At 41.8% G+C, this 19222-nt stretch overlaps 1 protein-coding gene across 4 annotated transcripts; it reads right to left on the bottom strand.

Annotated features, from left to right (window-relative positions):
• Positions 1-786: 786 nt before the first annotated feature.
• Positions 787-18907, bottom strand: LOC140734501 (interferon-inducible GTPase 5-like). 4 transcript variants are annotated; one of them, XM_073058548.1, is made up of 5 exons: positions 18395-18907; positions 17694-17885; positions 11265-11350; positions 11005-11135; positions 787-4255 (listed from the first exon to the last, which is right to left on the bottom strand). In XM_073058548.1, exons 4-5 carry the CDS (start codon positions 11022-11024, stop codon positions 3055-3057), a joined length of 1221 nt encoding a protein of 406 aa, XP_072914649.1. In that variant the 5' UTR covers positions 11025-11135; positions 11265-11350; positions 17694-17885; positions 18395-18907; the 3' UTR covers positions 787-3054. The 4 variants fall into 4 exon arrangements, with proteins under 4 accessions (XP_072914649.1, XP_072914652.1, XP_072914650.1 ...); XM_073058551.1 differs by lacking the exon at positions 11265-11350; XM_073058549.1 differs by lacking the exon at positions 17694-17885.
• Between the last annotated feature and the right edge of the window lie 315 nt (positions 18908-19222).

Genomic DNA, 19222 nt, shown 5'->3' with positions numbered 1-19222 from the left:
GCAACTTAGTGGCCAAATAACCCGAAACAGAGCATTTGGGAGAAACCCATCCCAACTCATAAATAAAAGGCAGAAAAAGGTGAAAGAGGGAACAACTGACAGAAAAGAACCCGGTTACTGAAGCTCTGAGGTGATAACTTTCAATAATTGCATGATTTCTTGCCTATGATTTGGGCTACTGATCAGTTGAATTTGCTCATGGAAAGCACCCTTTCAGGCATGTGTATGTTGGGCAGATACACTACATTTAAAATGTTAATTTTGTACCTGTGTGTGATGCATTCACCAAAGAAAAAGTAATGATTAAACAATGAGACAGATTTCATAAAAGAATATTTAGGCATAAATGCATGTTGAGAAAATATTAACCCACCCCTGCAAAGCAAACACTAAATCCCTCGCATTTCTTAAAGTCACACATTTCTGGGTTGTCATGACCAACCAATTAGTCCCATTTAAATGATTTGTTTTCCATCAGTAATGCATTGCTGTTCAATGTAATGAATTACATCATCCTTGCAAAATATTCAAACTGCTCTGCAGGGTTCTCATTTTAATCTTTGTTGCTATTACATGCATAAGCTGGAGCAGAATTATTTGAAGTACACCAAGAATTTATTTAACTACACAAAATACTAGAAACTGGCAGCAATCTGAAATGCAATATAACTGTTTTGATATCTGACTTGGTATGGTGAAACTACACTGCAGAAGAGATTAATAAAAAACTCTAGACCCCAATGGGTTACATTTGTACATATTTTAATCATGCAAATTTGTCTTATGGCATAGTTATGGACCAACAATACACATATTTGGAACTTAGTAAATTAATTAAAGAACAAAGTACAGCACAACACTAATCAATCCAGAGTTCAAATCTGTAAATAAACAGAATAGTTCAAGTTAGCTGGTGTAAGTTGCTCCCACAAGTTGCTCCCAATACAAGTCTTCCGGAGATGACTTCTTCCAGATCACTTTTCTCTCCTTTGGCACTGTGGTGTACTGTAACCCACACAATGCCAGAGGAACTCAGTAGTTCAGACAGTATCTGTGAAGAGGGATAAACAGCTGATGTTTTGGTTTGAGGCCCTTCATCAGGATTTGATGGTCAAATAAATGTTAACTAATTATTCCTCTCCATAGATGGTGCCTGACCTGTTGAGTTCCTGCAGCATGTTTTGTATGACTCTGGATTTTCAACAACTGCAGGATCCCTTGCGTTTTTGATGGCACCATTCCTGAACACAGCCCCTTTGATGGTGATGGTGTAAAACAGGTGCCATGACGTCTCTGCTGGAGACTGGCTAATTCCTGGAGACTGGCGAAGTCCAGGGAGGAATGCATGGGAGCACTCAGTGCTCACTCCATAATATCAATGTCATAATGTCTACTGTTTAATTATTTCAATTATTTTTACCTATTTTCCCCACACAAACGAAAGAATCATTAATGTAGCAGAGCATTGAACTAATTGCCAACACTTAAAGTAATTGAGCTTACTTCACACATTTCAATGTGTATTCTTACTCAGTCAACAATATTTTGTGATATTTTGGTGATAACAGCCAAACAAGGACAACATCAATTCACACTCTGCACTGAAGTTGATTTTTGTGTCCATCTGCTGTACAAGGAGGAATCATTCGGATGTTTGAAGAAACTTTTAATGCAGTTTCAAGTGAAGAGAATTGATTTGGATCATGAAATTTCCGTTCTTCACTGTAGATGCTGCCTGATTTGATGATCATCTCTCAGTTGGTTTTTACTTCAGTTTTCTAGTGACTATGGCATTTACTTTTATTTTTCACCAGGTGCGCAAGAGAATGTATTAATCTGTTTATCAGAGTTTCTATAGCAGAAATGCCACAGAACAAGGTAGCGTTTACTAGGGCAGGATCTTTTCAGTTTGACAAAATAAAATCTAGTTCAATATTGATGATGGATATAAAGTAATTCACTAAAAACTGGATTTGCAGTGGAAAAGATGGAATGTAATTTGCACAGTCACAAATGGTGTATTTTCAATAATATCACAAGAGTGAGTTTCGTTTTTGAAATAGTTTGGAATAATTTGAGATATTGGATGTGACACAGCACTGGTATCATCCAGAGCTGCTCCCTCCAAGTGATTGTAAAGGATGAGTTAAGCTCAATCAGAGTGAAGAGAATACAATGTGAGCTTAATTTGGTTATAACAATGCAATGTTTTAATGTTTATTTCAATAACATGTAATTTGTTCTGTTTCCTTGCAATATTCATTAATTTTTACATTGTGATTGTATAACAAGTACTGATAGATCACTCTGACTGTGCTGTATGGGTGAGTGTTCATGCAAAACTCACAGAACCTACAGAAGGGAGAGTTTATCAACAATTGTTTGATGACTTTAAATGAGATCTAAATTTGCAAGCCCTTCATTTATCCTAGATCTTGCCATGAGCTTTGTACCAAATTCTCTAACAATGTTTTTATTTAAATTATTCAGAGGTTCTCCTGAAGGTAAGTGAAACTGAGGTGGTTGATAAGCACTGAACACAGGGAAAATCTTCCCAATAATTAACATCAGATGGTTGGGGTGACACTTGTTGTAAATCATTGGTTGAAAGATCATCTCAGTTGATACAGACATTTATACACCACACCCAAGTATCTGCTATCATTTAGCCTGTGCAGTTATTTTTTAATGAGGAATTGGCTGAGTAATGCAAGGTGCTGCTGATCATTGCCCAGCAGCCCACCCAGCTGTGCCTTCTATACACCAGTGTTTAGCAGGTACATCCTTACTGTAGAATTCTGTAGGCAGATATAGCTTAATTTTAAAGTTTAATTCATTAAATAACACTTAATTTTGCCCCGGTTTTCCAAATGCTGCAGATCAGAAACTCCCTCCCAACCCCCTTCGGTAATGAATAAGAAATATTTCCAGGAAAGAATGCAGTAGAAGTGAGCATTATTGAGTAGAATTAAATAAGAATTTGGTGTTAGATAACATCAAATTATTAACCACAGCATAATATAAACTCTCTTGGTAGACATTTGTACAGATGAGCTAATCAGTTTCAAAGGCAACTTCAACCATTCTCTCTGCATTCTCTGTAAGATTCTTCAGTGCATCACTCAGTATCTTGTAAGTCATGAGAAATGATGAGCCTGCTCCAAAAATGCTGCCGATGACCGGGACAAAGTCGAGAGCGAATTCCAGGGCTGAAACGGTAACAGCAGCAGCACCCCAACCTAACCTCATAATTACATCTGGGGTTATTTCCCCGAGCAATGGAGCTTTTACTGTCGCCCTCAGCTCCTCCACAGGTTTTCCTGCTCTGTTGGCCAGTCTTTGAAGAGAAGCATCATCCAGACCCAGGCATATCTGGAAATAGACAATGGCTCCAATCAATATAACGGTATCACAAGCGAGAGAGAAGCCGGGAACTGGGATCGCTCCCAATCCCCCAGAGAGTGTTGCAAACATCCAGATATGTTTACTCAGAATCTTAGATTTCTTCTGAACTATCTCCACACTTAGTTTTGGAAGGGCCAGGACAAAGATCCTTTTCTTTACATTATTTAGATCACCTTCGAGTCTTTCATTTAACTGAATGAAATCAAAACATTTCGGCTTTTTACCGGATATGAGGAACACAGATGAATCCGGAAACCCTGCCCCTGCCAACTTCTTGATACAGTGATTCCGAATCTTTTTCAGCTCTTCTTCTTCATTAATAACCTTATTTTCTTCCCTCGTGTTGTGAAGATCGATGTCAATCTTAGAGCGGACAAAATAGAACCTTTTCCCCAGCCGTTTAATCTCCCTGGCAAGTTTGACATCATTTTCTTTGAATCGACAAGCAGAGATTATGATAAAGAAATCATATCTTTGGAATTGCATTTCTGTGAGATATTTAGCTGCTGCAAATCGTGTAGATCCGATCCCTGGCAGGTCCCAATAGCGAACATTGGGCAGAGTGGGATGTGAGTACCCGGTTGGCTCCATTGTTGTTTCTGTTGTCCCAACCTCAGCTGCTCCCGGATCAGTGCTCCGAAGTCCTCTCATGGCATTGATGAAGGTGGATTTTCCTGCACCTGTTTCTCCAATCACTGCGATGTTAAGCTCTGTTTTGTCCAGATCAGTTATTTTCTTCTCTATCAGTGGTTTAACTTTTTCCAGCCCACCTGTTTCAAAATCAGACTTCAGTTTGCTCAGTTCTTCCTGTGTGAAGAATGATGGGGTCTCAGTCTCTGTCACCTTTTCACTGAAAGAAAATATGTTCCATTAAAGTTCTCAACTGAAACAACTTCCATTTATATTTCATAGCATGGCATTCACAGAACAGTCTTACGTCAGTCCTTCCTAGTAATGGTCCAAATGCTCTCTGCTGTTACAATTAGCTACTCAACAGCTACAGTATCTGTATTCATTATTATAATGTGCCACAACACATGCAGAGTCATTGGAATGAATAGCACAGAAACAGGGATCGACCTGCACTGGGACCATAGCCCTCTATACTCCTGTTATTGATGTACCTATCCAAACTAGTCTTAAAGGTTAAAATTGAACTTGCAAGCACCGCTTATGCTGGCAGCTCATTCCACACTCTCACGACCTTCTGACTGGTTAATAAATTTTGACTTTGCTTAACCACCATTGATTTAACTAATGGATCACGTAGATCTCAATCTGCTTGTCCACAGAGCAGCATCTTCACATATTTCTGTTCATCCATGTTGCTTCACCATTTCATCTCTTCTCTGTTCAACAAAGTTATGTTAGCTTTTACCTCTCTGAAATGATATTGCAGGTGAAGTTGGTGATGGGAGATTTGGAGCACATGAAGCCCTATATTGTGAGGGGTGATAAGGTTGATAGGGTGCAGAAGAGGACAGGTTATAGGAGGTTGCTATGCAGATGATGCATTTTGTCTGCAGTGTGGTGCATCAATGGGAATGGGAACGGCTCATTTCAGACTTAGCATGCCTCAGTCATTGATACCCTTCACCAGAATCAATAATCTAGTTTCAGCACATATAGTTCTGATAATGCTGCACAGTCAAATAGTTGGAGGGGAAAAAGAGAGGAACAGTTTCCAAGAACATGCCTGTCCTCAACCTTGGTGAGTGCTAATGATGTGGCTGGAATATTCACAAGCATGCTGTTTGATAACCAGGTCAAATGGGGACAGGACCAGGCAACCTCCAGAATATAGTACAGAAGACCTAGACTCTTTCAATGCCGGTATCTACACAACAAGATGTAACATTGCTCAGGTATCAAATCCAGTACGGTTAATGACCACCAAATCTGGCAACACTAAAACATCAACAGAGTGATGGACATTGCCATCATGGGGCTATCAAGAAACACATTCACAGGCACACCTACACCGTAATTTGGATTTTCCAGAACAATTTGATCTTTAAACTGCATTTTCAACTGGATCAGTTGTGGCCATGAGAGCTTCTTCCCAAGCATAATGAAAACTGTCTTTGGTCCCAGGCTAAAGCTTCATTGAGTGTGGCAAAAAGAACAACAATCTTTCAGTAGGCACCAAGAAGAATGCATACTCATGGTTAATGATGACCCAGGAACTATCAGTTCAAAGAGAAACAACAAACCCACCCCTCTCTCTGCACCAAAAAAAGTGACATGATCATCAACCCACCCCCAAATCCCATCCATCAAACAAGATGCAACAAGAACATTGGACTCCACTTGATCCCCAATCCAGTTTGACAAATACAGTACTGTGCAAAAGCCCTCAAATGTATTTTATATATCTAAAACAAAAAAATAAATTACAACAAATTCAATAAGATAGGGATGCAGGATCAGGTGATGTGTTTTACCTGCATGATGTGGGAGCTGGTGGTCCCCATTGTTGTTCCTGGTGACCACATCTGCAGCAAGTATTAATTACTCGAGGAGCTGGAATCTGAGCTTCAAAAACTGCGATACATCAGGGAGGGCGAGAGTTACCTGGGCTCTGTGCTCAGTCTGTGATCAGGGTCAAGAGTGTGTGACTGTGAGTGAGGCACTTGGGGAGGAGGCTGTTTCAAGAGGGAGTGCTGGAGGAGTCTCAGACCCTGAACTTGCCCAACAGGTCTATAATTGATGCAATACACACAAATGTTTTAGGAACTCAGCAGGCCAGGCAGCATCTATGGACAAGTATAAACAGTCAAAATTTTGGGCCAAGACCCTTCATTTCTCAGCCCAAAATGTTGACTGTTTATTCTTTGGCTCGCTGACATCCTCCAGCATTTTGTCTCTATTACTTTGTTTTCCACACCCACAGGTTTTCTCTTGTTTGAGGTTGATGATCCTTTTGAAGATGAGACAGAGGGCTGTAGGGAAGATGAGCAACTGAACCATAGCACTGTGGTTCATGGAGCTGGTCCAGAAGGGGGAGAGAAATTGGTGTAATTGGTGATTGTACTGACAGGGGAATAGGAACAGTTCTCTATCACAAGAATTGAGAGTCCCAAAAGCTGTGTTATCTGTCTGGTGCCTGGGTCTGGGATATCTCATCTTAATTTCAAAGAAATTATGCATGGAAATGGGAAAGGTTCAGATTTTGTGGTTCATGTTGGTAGCCTTGACCTTGCAAGAACAAGGGAAGAGTTTCCACTGAGGAAATTTATGCAGCTTAGGACTAAATTAAAATGCAGAAACAAACAGTTCATAATCTCTGGCTTTTACCTGAACAACTTGCAATTTCCACAGTGTTTGAGATCAGAAGGATATACATATTGTTAAAGTTTGGTGTGGGAGAAGTGGGTTTGAATTTGTGGAGCATTAGCACCAGTACTGGAGAAAGGGAGCTGTTCCAATGGGAAAGGCTCCACCTGAACTGGGCTGGGACCAGAATCCTGGCAAATCGTATTAACTAGGGCTGTGTTTAGGGCTTTTAACTAAATAGTAGGGGGTGGATTGAACAGGTTAGAAAAGTGAGGATAGCATTAAAGAAGTGGAGAATCCTGGAGAGGTTACAGAATTCTCTAAACTAATGAACAAGCCAAAGTTCAGAAAGTGATAAGAAATTATCTTCAGAAACATGGAAACAAAATTGAAAACAGTGGTGAATACAGAACTGAATTTGTTATATTTCAATACTTGTTGCATATATAATAATGTAAATGATCTCATAGCATAGTTAAAGATTGCCAGGTGTGATGATGTGAAGGAAGATCACAGCTGGGAGCTTAACATCCAAGGATGCATATTTTATTATAAAGACAGGCTGCTGGGAAGAGATGTTGGGATGGCTTTGTTTAGCACCACAAAGCTGTGCTGAACATGTCCTTACCTTAGAATTACCTAGGCTTACCATTAGCCCTCTACTTTTCTAAACTCCATGTATTCATCCAGGAGTCTCTTAAAAGACCCTATCATTTCTGCCTCCACTGCCGTTGCCAGCAGCCCATTCCACGCACTCACCACACTCTGCGTTTATATAAAAAAAAACACAACAACTTACCCCTGACATCTCCTCTGTACCTACTTCCAATCACCTTAAAACCATGCCCTCTTGTGCTAGCCATTTCAGCCCTGGGAAGAAGCCTCTGACTACCTACACAATCAATGCCTTTCATTATCTTTTACACCTCTATCAGATCACCTCTCATCTTCCATCGCTCCAAGGAGAAAAGGCCAAGTTCACTCAATGTATTCTCATAAGGCATGCTCCCCAAATCCAGGCAACATCTTTGTAAATCTCCTCTGCACCCTTTCTATGGTTTTCAAGTCCTTCCTGTAGTGAGGCTACCGGAATTGAGCACAGTTCTCCAAGTGGGGTCTGACCAGCATCCTAAATAGCTGCAACATTACCTCTCAGCACTTAAACTCAGTTCCACAATTGATGGAGGCCAATGCACCACATGCCTTCTTAACCATGGAGTCAACCTGCATAGCAGTTTTGATTCTCCTGTGGACTTGGACCCCAAAATCCCTCTGATCATCCACACTGCCAAGAGTCTTGCATTAATGCTATATTCTGCCATCATATTTAACCTACCAAAATGAACCACATCACACTTAACTGGGTTGAATTCCTTCTGCCACTTCTTAGCCCAGTTTTGCATCTTATCAATGTCCCGCAGTAACCTCTGATAGCCCTCTACACTATGCAGAACACCCAAAACCTTTGTGTCATCAGCAAAATTAGTAACCCATCCCTCATCCAGGTAATTTATAAAAATCACAGAGTAGGGATCCCAGAACAGATCCCTGCATGGGATACCTTATCAAATGCCTTACTAAAATCCATATACACTAGATCTACAGCTGTACCTTCATCAATGTGTTTAGTTACATCCTCAAAAAATTAAATCAGGCTCGTAAGGCACGACCTACCTTTGACAAAGCCATGTTGACTAGTCCTAATCATATTATGCATTGGCTGTTGTGTAATCTGATTTGATTAAGGGGCTTAAGGTAAAGGAACCCTTAAGAGGTAGTCATCATACTCGTATAGAATACATCCTGCAGTTTGAAAGGGAGAAGATAAAAATGGATGTATCCATATTTCAGTGCAATAAAGGGAATTACAGAAGCAGGAGAGGAGAGTGGGTCAAAGTTCATTGGAAGTTAACACTAGCAGGGATAACACAAAAGTAATGGTTGGAATTTTTAAGAATAATTACTCCATTAGACATAGGAGCAGAATTAGGCCAACTGGCCCATCGAGTCTGCTCCGCCATTCAATCATTGCTGATCCATTTCCCTCGCAACACCATTCTCCTGCCTTCTCCTTGAAGCCTTCATTACCCGACTAATCAAGAACCCATCAACCTCCACATAAAATATACTGAATAACCTGGAACTAATCTGCCACTAATCGATTCTCGTATGATAATCCTTTCATTCCTGGAATCATACTCCTGAACCACCTCTGTCTGCACATCCTTTCTTAAATAAGGTTCCAAAATCTGCTCACAATTCTTTGAGAGGCTTCACCAATGCCTTCTAAAGCCTCAGCATTAAATATTTGCTTTTATATTCTAGTCTGCTCAAAATGAATATTAAGATTGCATATTTTTCCTCATCACCAACTCAGCCTTCAAATGAACCTTTAGGGAATCCTGCATGAGGAATCCCAAGTCCCCTTGCAGTTGATTTTTTTTTTAATTTCCTCCTTGTTTAGAAAATAGTGTACACCTTTATTCCTTCTACCCAAGTGCCTGATCATATATATTCCTTTTGTCACTTCTTTGCCCATTCTCCTAATCTGCCTAATTCATTGCTTCCCTGCTTCCTCAAGACTACCTGTTTCTCCACCTATCTTTGTATCACCTGCCACAAAGCCATCATTCCATCATACAAGTCATTGATATACAATGTTAAAAGAAGCAGTTCCAACACAGACCCCAGCAGAGCACCATTAGTCACTGGCAGCCAATTCTGAAGACACAGGATCGGTTCATCACAAAGGAGAAGCAGTCTAAAGGAAGGATGAGGCCACCATGGCAACAATAAAAGAGAATACAGCATTAAAGCAAAATAGAGGACATACAATGTAGCAAATAATACTGGGAATCTAGAGGATTGGGAAGTTATTAAAACCAAACGGAAGGCAACTGGGCAAAAAAAATTAATGAGAGAAATGATAACTATGAAGGTAAGCTAACAAATAATATAAAAGACGAAACAAAAAGTTTACTTTTTCAGATAATAAATAGTAAATGAGAGGTAAGACTGAACATAGATCTGCTGAAAACCGTCATGAGCATGAATAGATGACTGGCTGACTGGCAGATATTAAAGAGTGGGGATAAAGGTAACACACATAAAATGCTGGAGGAACTCAGGTCAGGCAGTACATATCTATGGATAGCAATAAGAGTGGATCTTTCAGGCTGAGACCTTTCATCAGGACTGAAATATCAGCTCTTTATTCCTTTTCTACTTGGCTGCCAGTGACTAGTGGCGTTTCATAAATGCCAGTGTTAAGGAAGCAGGAATTCTGCAGAAGGACTTGGACAGATCAGGAAATGGGAAAAGAAGTGGCAGAAGGAATACAGTGTAGTGAAGTGTATGGTCAGGCATTTTGGTAGAAGGAATAAAAATATAGATTATTTTCTAATGTGGTAAGTAAGCAAATGCAACATTCGAGAGGACTAGAATATTATAGGAATGATATGATGCTGAGGCTTTATCAGGGATTGGACAGACTGCACTTGGGTTATTGTGAACATTTTTGTACCCCATATCTATAAAAGGATATGCAAGTATTGTAGAGAGAACAGAGTATATTCACGAGAATGTACCGGAGGCTGAAACAGTTAATGTGTAATGAGTGTTTCACAGCTCTGGGCCTGTCTTCATGGGAGTTTAGAAGATGGAAGGGGGGGATTCCTATTTGAAACTCTTGACACCCCAAGGCCTTCCACTACCTGTGAGGCAGAAGTCAGATGCATGCAGGATTACCCCTCACTTTCCTATCATGAATCAAGCTCCAGCAGCACTCAAGAAGTTGGACTGGTGCACCACCTGCTCCCCAAAACAGCCACACTTTCCACCAGTACCACACAGAGGATGAAGTGAATGGCACTCACAGGATTTGAAGATGCAGCCTGTTTAAGCTATTTTAACAATAAAAAGACCTCTAAGAGAATGGACCAGGGTTTTAGTATGAGGTAACTTTTCCTCATGTATCTTCATCTCCATCATGCACCATGCTTAAGAGGAAAGGTATCATTGTTCCTTTAATGTCACCAGGTCTACCTTGATGAATTCATCAGCCAACCCCGAGATGGAATCAGATAGGTCCTGAATGCAGCTCTTCAAGAAGCCAAGACCCAGCTACATGCTCAAGGCTGTATTAACTGCTGTTCTTCATGCCAATACTCACATCTCAAAAACAAACAAAGGGGATTTAATCTGCCAAAGAGCCAGATCTGTCTTGTCTGAAACAGAAAGCTGAGCACAGTAGGCTTCTGCTCTGGCAAGTTTTGATGATACGGGAGAGATGTGAATGAACAATGTGCGTAATTTCCGACCTACCTGGAGTTTGACCCTTCCATTCCTGATCTCTGTCCCTCGTTGGTTGGCCTGTAAAACGATCCAGTGATGACAGGGTTTTAATCAGATGCTCAGGGAGGCTTTTTGTCTTTTCTTGTGTGGTTTTTCTACTTCTAGAGGAGATGACAGAATGAGTTATGTTTTTTTTATACCAGACATATCCATGACTCTGAGGCAAATCACCATTAATAACATTTGGCTTAATGCAAGCAGCTAGAAAATACACAATTGCATTTACTCACCTTGCCTCAGTCAACCTGAAGAAAGAGATTCGGAGGGCGGTCGTGCTTCCTTCTCAATGTTTTAGAAAGAAGGACCTATTGTGAAGCTTGGGACATAGAGAACTGAACGTGAATCAAAATGGTCAAAATTATTGGGCTCTCAAAAATCATCATAAATCAGTCTCCAACTTGATGTGAAGTGACAGAAACCTTTGTGCTGCATAGTGCCACCTTACTGTCTCAAAGGAAAGCCTATGGCAATCACTTTGGGGAAAAAGAGCATTTTGCACTCAAACTCCCAGAAATTCACAGAAAGATGTTATGTCTATAGGCAGCAGAAGTCCTTGATATTGCAATTAAATTGAAATAAAAAGCTGACTTTGTTAAGACCTTTTCTGTCTTTACAGTGTTACGTACCCGTGGGTATCTTGTACTTGTCACGTGACAGTAGTGTTGAAGCTATACTGGACTTAAAGTAGTGGTCTTGTGATGGTGAAGTGACGTCATTTTCCTGCCAGTAGAGGTCATGTGACAGGTTTTTTTTAAGGGTATAAAAGGAGGACCCCTCCCTGTGAGGAGGGGCAGTTCGTGGCTGGATTTGCCATTTCGACTCCATGCCACTGCGTGGTCCAATATTATGACGCAGTTTGGTTGAAAGGTGGAGTTTTATTTAATGCCTAAAGTTTAAAAGGTCAATGCCGGAAGTTTCTTTATAATACTGCCAGTTAAAAATCAGTGGAGAGTGAAGATCGGAGTTCGGGAGATAAAAGATCGAGGAAAGTCGATTTCGACGGTGAAACAGGTTCAACCTTGTTTGATCCTCATTTGGAAGGAATTCGTTGGCTGTCCCCGTGTTAATCCTTGTGAATAGCAGAAAGGATTGGGAACAGTTTTGTAAGGGAAAGGTCAGTGCCTTTAAGCCATTTCATTTTCATCTTCGTAAATTCTCAGGGAAAAGTATAGTTCGCCTGGGAACCGCAACAACACGACGTGAAAGAGAATTTAAATCATCTAAAAAGTCTCTCCTTTAATGGACTGTAAGCATTTTGAACATTTGCAGTACTACTTTGAAGAACTGTTTTTGCAACATCGCTTTAACAACTGTGTTCGCTTTATTCCTTTAAGAACTGTTTAAGCTGCTGCACAGCAGCTGATTTCCGGTTACGTTAGTGGTTTGTTTACTTTTGGGGGTTTGTTTTTCAGTGTTTAATAAATGTTTTATTTGTTATAAAAAAACCCTGCCTCACTTTATATTTATTGTTGCTGAATCCGTAACAACAGAAAGGAATAAAAAACTAAACATATAGTTAAATACCAAACTAAATCAAGAGGATGAGATTTTTCTAGACACTAGAATACTACAGCACAGTACAGGCCCTTCGGCCCTCGATGTTGTGCCGACCCATATTCATTTAAAAAAGTACTAAACCCACACTACCCCGTAATCCTCTATTTTTCTTTCATCCATGTGCCTGTCCAAGAAGCCCTTAAATACCCGGAATGTTTTAGCCTCCACCACCATCCCTGGCAAGTCATTCCAGGCACCCACAACCATCTGTGTCAAAAAACTTACCCCTGATATCTACCCTAAACTTCCCTCCCTTAACTCTGTACATATGCTCTCTGGTGTTTGCTACTTGTGCCTTGGGAAACAGGTAATGGCTATCCACCCTATCTGTGCCTCTCATAATCTATCAAGTCCCTTCTCATCCTTCTACGCTCCAAAGAGAAAAGTCCCAGCTCTGCTAACCTTGCCTCATAAGACCTGTTTGCCAATCCAGGCAATGTCCTGGTAAATCTCCTCTGCACCCTCTCCATCAGCTTCCACATCCTTCCTATAATGAGGTGACCAGAATTGAACACAATACTCTATGCGGTCTCACCAGAGATTTGTAGAGTTGCAACATGACCTCTCTACTTTTGAACTCAATCCCCTTGTTAATGAAGCCTAGCATCACATAGGCCTTCTTAACTATCCTATCAACCTGTGCAGCGACCTTGAGGGGTGTATGATTTGAACCCGAAGGTCCCTCTGTTCATCCACACTCTTAAGTAACCGACCATTAACCCTTTACTCAGCCTTCTGGTTTGTCCTTCCAAAATGCATCACTTCACACTTATCCGAATTGAAATCCATCTGCCAGTTTTCTGCCCAACTCTGCATCCTGTCTATATCCTCTTGTAACCTTCAACAACCTACAACTCCATCCACAACTCCTCCAATCTTCATGTCATCTGCAAATTCACTCACCCATCTTTCCACCTCTTCATCCAGGTCATTTATAAAAATCCAAAAAAAAAGGGTGGGGTCCCAGAACAGATCCTTGCGGCACTCCACTAATCACTGACCTCCAGGCAGAATACCTTCCTCCCACTACAACCCTCTGCTTTCTTCTTGTAAGCCAATTCTTTATTCAAACAGTCAAGGCTTCACTGATCCCATGCCTCATGACTTTCTGGATGACTCTCGAGGGTGACCTTGTCAAATGCCTTGCTAAAATCCATGTAGACCACATCTACTGCCCTACCCTCATCAATTTCTTTTGTTACCTCTTCAAAAAACTCAATTCGGCTCGTGAGGCACAACCTTCCCTTCACAAAGCCATGTTGACTATCCTTGAGTAGACTGTACATCTCCAAATGCTCGTAGATCCTATCCTTAAGAGTCCTTTCCAATAGTTTGCAGACCACTGACATAAGACTCACCAGTCTATAGTTCCCAGAATTCTTCTTATTACCTTTTTTAAACAAGGAAACTACATTTGCCATTCTCCAATCCTCCGACACCTCCCCTGCAGCCAAAGAGAATTCAAAGATCTTAGCTACTGCTCCAACGAGATTCAACCAAAAGGCTCAGTAAAGGGTTAATGGTCAGTTACTTAAGAGTGTAGATGAACAACGAGAAGTGAGATTCTTCTCTCGCTTCCCACAGCAACCTAGGGTATATCAAGTCTGGCCCTGGGGACTTATCAATCTTGATGTTTTTAAAAAGCTCCAACACTTCTTCATCCTTGATCTCCACATTGTCCATCACACAGGCCTGTTCTATTTTGACCTCACCCTGATCAAGGTCTATTCCACTTGTGAATACTGAAGCAACGTATTCATTTAGGACTTCCCCAAACTCCTCCGCCTCCAGGCACATGTTGCCTTCTTTAACCTTTAGCTTTATTCTTTATTCTTGTCATCCTTCTGTTCTTCACATACGCATAGAACACTTGGGGTTCTCCTTAATCCTACATGCCAAGGCCTTCTCATGACCCCTTCGAGCTCTCCTAATTCCTTTCTTAAGCTCCTTCCTGGCTACCTTCTATTTCTTATGAGTCCCTCCTGCTTCTTATATCTAACATATGCTTCCTACTTCCTCTTGACAAGTTGCCTCACGTGTTTCATCAGCCACAGTTCCCTTTTCCTACCATTTTTTCCTTGTCTCAGTGGGACAAATCTATTCTGAACCCAGCACAAATCTATTCCTCCACATCACTTCTGTGCTTTCACCCTAGAACATCTGTTCCAATTTACTCTTATTAGTTCCTGCCTCATTCCTTCATAGTTAGCCCTTCCCCACTTAAACACTTTCCCATTTTGTCTGGTTTTTTTTATCCTTTTCCATAGTTATGCTGAAGCTAAGGGAGTTGTGGTCACTCTCACCAAAATGCTCCCCCACCTGACCAGGTTCATTATCCAGAACTAGATCCAGTATAGCCTCTCCTCTCGTCGGCCGGTCCACATACTGTGTCAGGAATCCTTCTTGAACACACTTGACAAATTCAGCCCCATCTATCCCCTTTGCAGTCAGGAGGTGCCAGTCAATATGAGGGAAGTTGAAATCCCCCATAACTACAACCCTGTATTTCATGCACCATTCTAAAATCGGTCTGCTTATCTGCTCCTCAGTGTCCCGATGGCTGTTTGGGGTCCTATAGACTACTCCTAGCACAGTGATTGATCCCTTCCTATTTCCGACTTCCACCCACACGGATTCAGTGGACAATCCCTCTGCAGCATCCTCCATGTCTATAGCCGTGATACTATCCCTGGCCAATAATGCTACTCTCCCCCCCTCCCTTTTCTACCTCCCATCCTATTCCTTTTAAAATACCTAAACCCCGGCACGTGAATCAGCCAATCCTGCCCTTCCTCCAGCCAAGTTTCAGTAATGGCCACAACATTGTAGTTCCACATACTCATCCATGCTCTAAGTTCATGCCCTTTATTCCTAATACTCCTAGAATTGAAATACACACATTTCAACCCCTCTAACTGGCTACATTTATGTTTTATCCCCTGCCTGTCCTTCCTCACCAACTCAGAACACATAGCCCTTGTCCTTCTACCCTAATATTGGCACTCACATTCTGATTCCTACCCCCCTACCAAACTAATTTAACCCCTCCTCAACAGCTCTAGCAAACCTGCTCACCAGGATATTAGTCCCTTTCCAGTTCAGGTGCAGCCTATCTTTTTTGCACAGGTCAGACCTTCCCCAGAAGAGATCCCAATGATCCAGAAATCTGAACCCCTGCCCCCTGTACCAACTCCTCAGCCACACATTCATCTGCCATGACTTCCTGTTCCTACCCTCTCTGTCTCATGGCACAGGCAGCTATCCCGAGATTACCACCATTGAGGTCCTGCTTTTTAACTTTCCTAACTCCCTATATTCCTTCTTCAGGACCTCTTCCCTACTCCTATCTATTTCATTGGTCCCCACGTGGACCACGCCATCTGGCTGCACACCCTCTCTCCTGAGAATACCAAGAACTCAATCCAAGATATTGCAGACTCTGGCACCAGGGAGGCAATAGACCATCCAGGATTCTCAATCTCTCCCACAGAACCTCTTACCTCTCCCCCTAACTATCAAATCCCCTATCACTACTGCATTCCTCTTTTCCTTCCTTCCTTTCTGAGCTGAGGGTCCAGTCTTGGTGCCAAAGACACAGCCACTACAACTTGGCACCACCTACAGTATCCAAAACAGTATACTTATTGTTGATGGGAATGGCCACAGGGGGGTGCTCTGCTCTTTTTGTCTATTTCCCTTCCCTTTCCTGTTAGTCACCCAGTTGCCTGTCTCCTGACTTTTTGGGGTGATTGTCTCCCTGAATCTCCATTTTATTACTGCCTCTGCTTCCCGAATGATCCGAAGTTCATCCAGCTCCAGCTTCCTAACTCGGTTTGACAGGAGCTACAGCTGGTTGCACCTTTTACAATTGTGCTGTCCCTGACTTCCCACATCTTACAATTGGAGTGCTGGACTGCCCTATCTACTGCCTTCATTACCAACTCCTAAGTTAATTACATTAATTAAAGAAACCTGCCCAGCCTTACCTCACTGGGACCAAGCTCATCCTCCGCCTTTTCTTGCCAAAGCCTCAAAGCTCCACTCCTTCACTGGCCTACTCACGCACTAGCCTCTCTGCTTGAGCTCACCTCTTTTTATTTGTTTGAGCTTTTCAAATTTCAATTGCCCAATCAAACTGCCCTCGATTGCCCAATCAGCTGCTTTCTGCTGAGTCTGAGCTATTCAAATCTTAATTGACTTGATTGCACAATCTAACTGCCAAAATCTCTTGAGCCAAAGCCTCAAAGCTCCACTCCTTCACTGGTCCACTCACTAACTAGCCGCTCTCCACTTTTTTCAGGTTGTATCCATAAAACATTGATAAGTGAGAATACAAAGAGACAACGTTACACCGTGGTGAGAATTCTAACTGGCTGCATGACCATCGGGTATGGAGGTAGGTGGGTGACCACTGCACAGGATCGAAATAAGCTGCAGAAAGTTATAAGCTCAGCCAGCTCCATCATTGGCACTCGTCACCCCAACATCCATGACATCTTCATGGAGCGATGCCTCAAAAAGGCGGCATCCATCATCACCCAGGACATGCCCTCTGCTCATTGCTGTCATCAGGGAGGAAGGACAGGGTCCTGAAGACGCACACTCAACGATTCTATGCTTTGGCGATTCCAATGCTTATCCCAATAAGAGCTATCTTTACTGGAACCATGGAGGCCAGAGGAATTGTGTGTTAGCTGCCAACTATCCTCTGTGGGATCGACCCCACCGTCCCCATTGTCTACATTTAAACAATGTGCTTTCAACAACACATCCCTGCCTTCTGGTTTTATAACTTCTCACTTTCAACTTTAGCCAAGTCCCCTGAATTTCTCCTCTAATATATTTTGTTTCTCTCTCTTTAATTAAGATCTCAAAATAACAACGCCACACTTGAAATCTTAGCACACTCTGCTAGATGGTTCCAGCAAGTTCTTCAGAAACTTTCCGCAGAAAGGCACTTGACGGCCAATATGAACTGTATGCTAGCTCTCCATGGCTACATGGTCCACATGGAAACCTGAAAGACCAGCCCGGAAACAGCTGAGCCCCAAACCTTCTTCTCAAAGACCGCGGGTTACAGAATTTTATTAATCTCTCTGTACCTTGCATTAAGCGGTCTTGTGAGGACATCTCATTCAGTGCTGGATATAGTCAGATAGGCTGAGAAAGTGATCTAAACGTAGGCTGGAACTTGTTTCCCTCATTTGTTTTCTGGGTGGTTTGCAATACCTCTTGTATTGCAGCGCCTCGGGGTTGTCTCAATTGTGATTTGCGTCACGCAGCTCTCTCCTTTCCTGGAAACACCCAAACCTCTTAATGTAACCGACTATTTTTTAAAAAATCTGTGTTTTGCACTACTTGTTTTAACTTAACTAATTAATACACACACATTTACTTACTGTTATTCAGTTTTTTCACATTTATGATATATTGCATTGCACTACTGCCGCAATTTTAACAAATTTCACGATATATTAAACCTGATTCTGATTTGATTATCAATTTAGGGCAGTTTACTGCTGCTATTACGTCCTCAACTTCATTTTCACTCGAAAACCCGCAGATCCCCGATATAAAATCCCCGCATGCCAGCAAAAGAGGCAGAAAGTAGGACAAAAGTATCACCTGTTCAGGAGGTTTCTCAAATTGTTGGCGCTTTATATTGATTTTATGGTTGTTTACACCAAGACCCTGCTTGTAAACTCGCAGAATATACTGCCGACAATTTTCTCAATCTAATCATATTAAATTTATGTAACAGGAATAAATACACTGAGCTTGTCATTCAATTTCTTGCCTTTACCTGCACCGGATCTTTGATCAAGGATGTCAGTGAATGTTCGCTTTGATAAGCAGTTCGTTGCGATCTGTGCTTCGCTTTCATTCCTACTGTCTACCTCTCATGGATTGAACAGATTGATGGGTGTTATCCAATAGGAAATAAAGATGTGCATTAGATCACTTGTTGCCGGGTGACTTGATTCTTTTCACTGCTGGTTCAGAGTGTGATGAGTACAGACGGTGCCCTCAGATACGTTGTACCTACAGAACGATCCCTATTAACTACAATAGCTAAATAACCAGAACGTACTCTGTCACACCTGACAATCGATTTATACCTTCCTCAACCCTTCAGCCAGCCAGCTACATTGAGGATAATTTACCGCAGACAACTAACTGAACGAGTCATCATGTCTTCAGGATATGGAAGGACGTATCTGCCACTGGGGAGAACGGATCCCCAGGATCACGGAGAGAACATTCAAATTGCCCCCTGTGTCAGGATCGAAGCCCGGTTACAGTGTTTTGCAGATAAATCAATCCAGCACCCGGGATGGAGACGGTGCCCAAGGAATTTAAGGCAGTGAACCGGACTGCCATTTGTCACAACGAGGGGATCATTGTGGACAGCTAAAATCAATTTAGACAATGGACGATTGAACATCTAATAACATTTGCCACGGGACTTTGGACACACTTCGTCAGAGTGCTTGGACAGGTCAACTAAATCAGGCTAAATACACAGGCTCAGGCAAACTGGACAAGGACACTAATGTCATATGCAACTGAGAGTGAGGCAAGAGTGTGAAAGAATTTTGAATCCATTGACAACCTGAACTGATTGTAGATT

The sequence above is a fragment of the Hemitrygon akajei genome, chromosome 10 (genome assembly GCF_048418815.1).
Source record: "Hemitrygon akajei chromosome 10, sHemAka1.3, whole genome shotgun sequence".
Taxonomy (NCBI): Eukaryota; Metazoa; Chordata; class Chondrichthyes; order Myliobatiformes; family Dasyatidae; genus Hemitrygon; species Hemitrygon akajei.
Note: the sequence above shows the minus strand (reverse complement) of the source record. Positions and strands in the feature narration are given on the sequence as shown.

What these genes read in the sequence shown, in the direction of transcription:
- LOC140734501 (XM_073058548.1), bottom strand. Translation starts at nt 11,024, where the DNA reads ATGGAAGGGTCAAACTCCAG. An exon ending in ATGGAAGGGTCAAACTCCAG is followed by an intron (nt 4,256 to 11,004) that starts GTAGGTCGGAAA and finishes ATTTTCTTTCAG; the next exon opens with TGAAAAGGTGACAGAGACTG.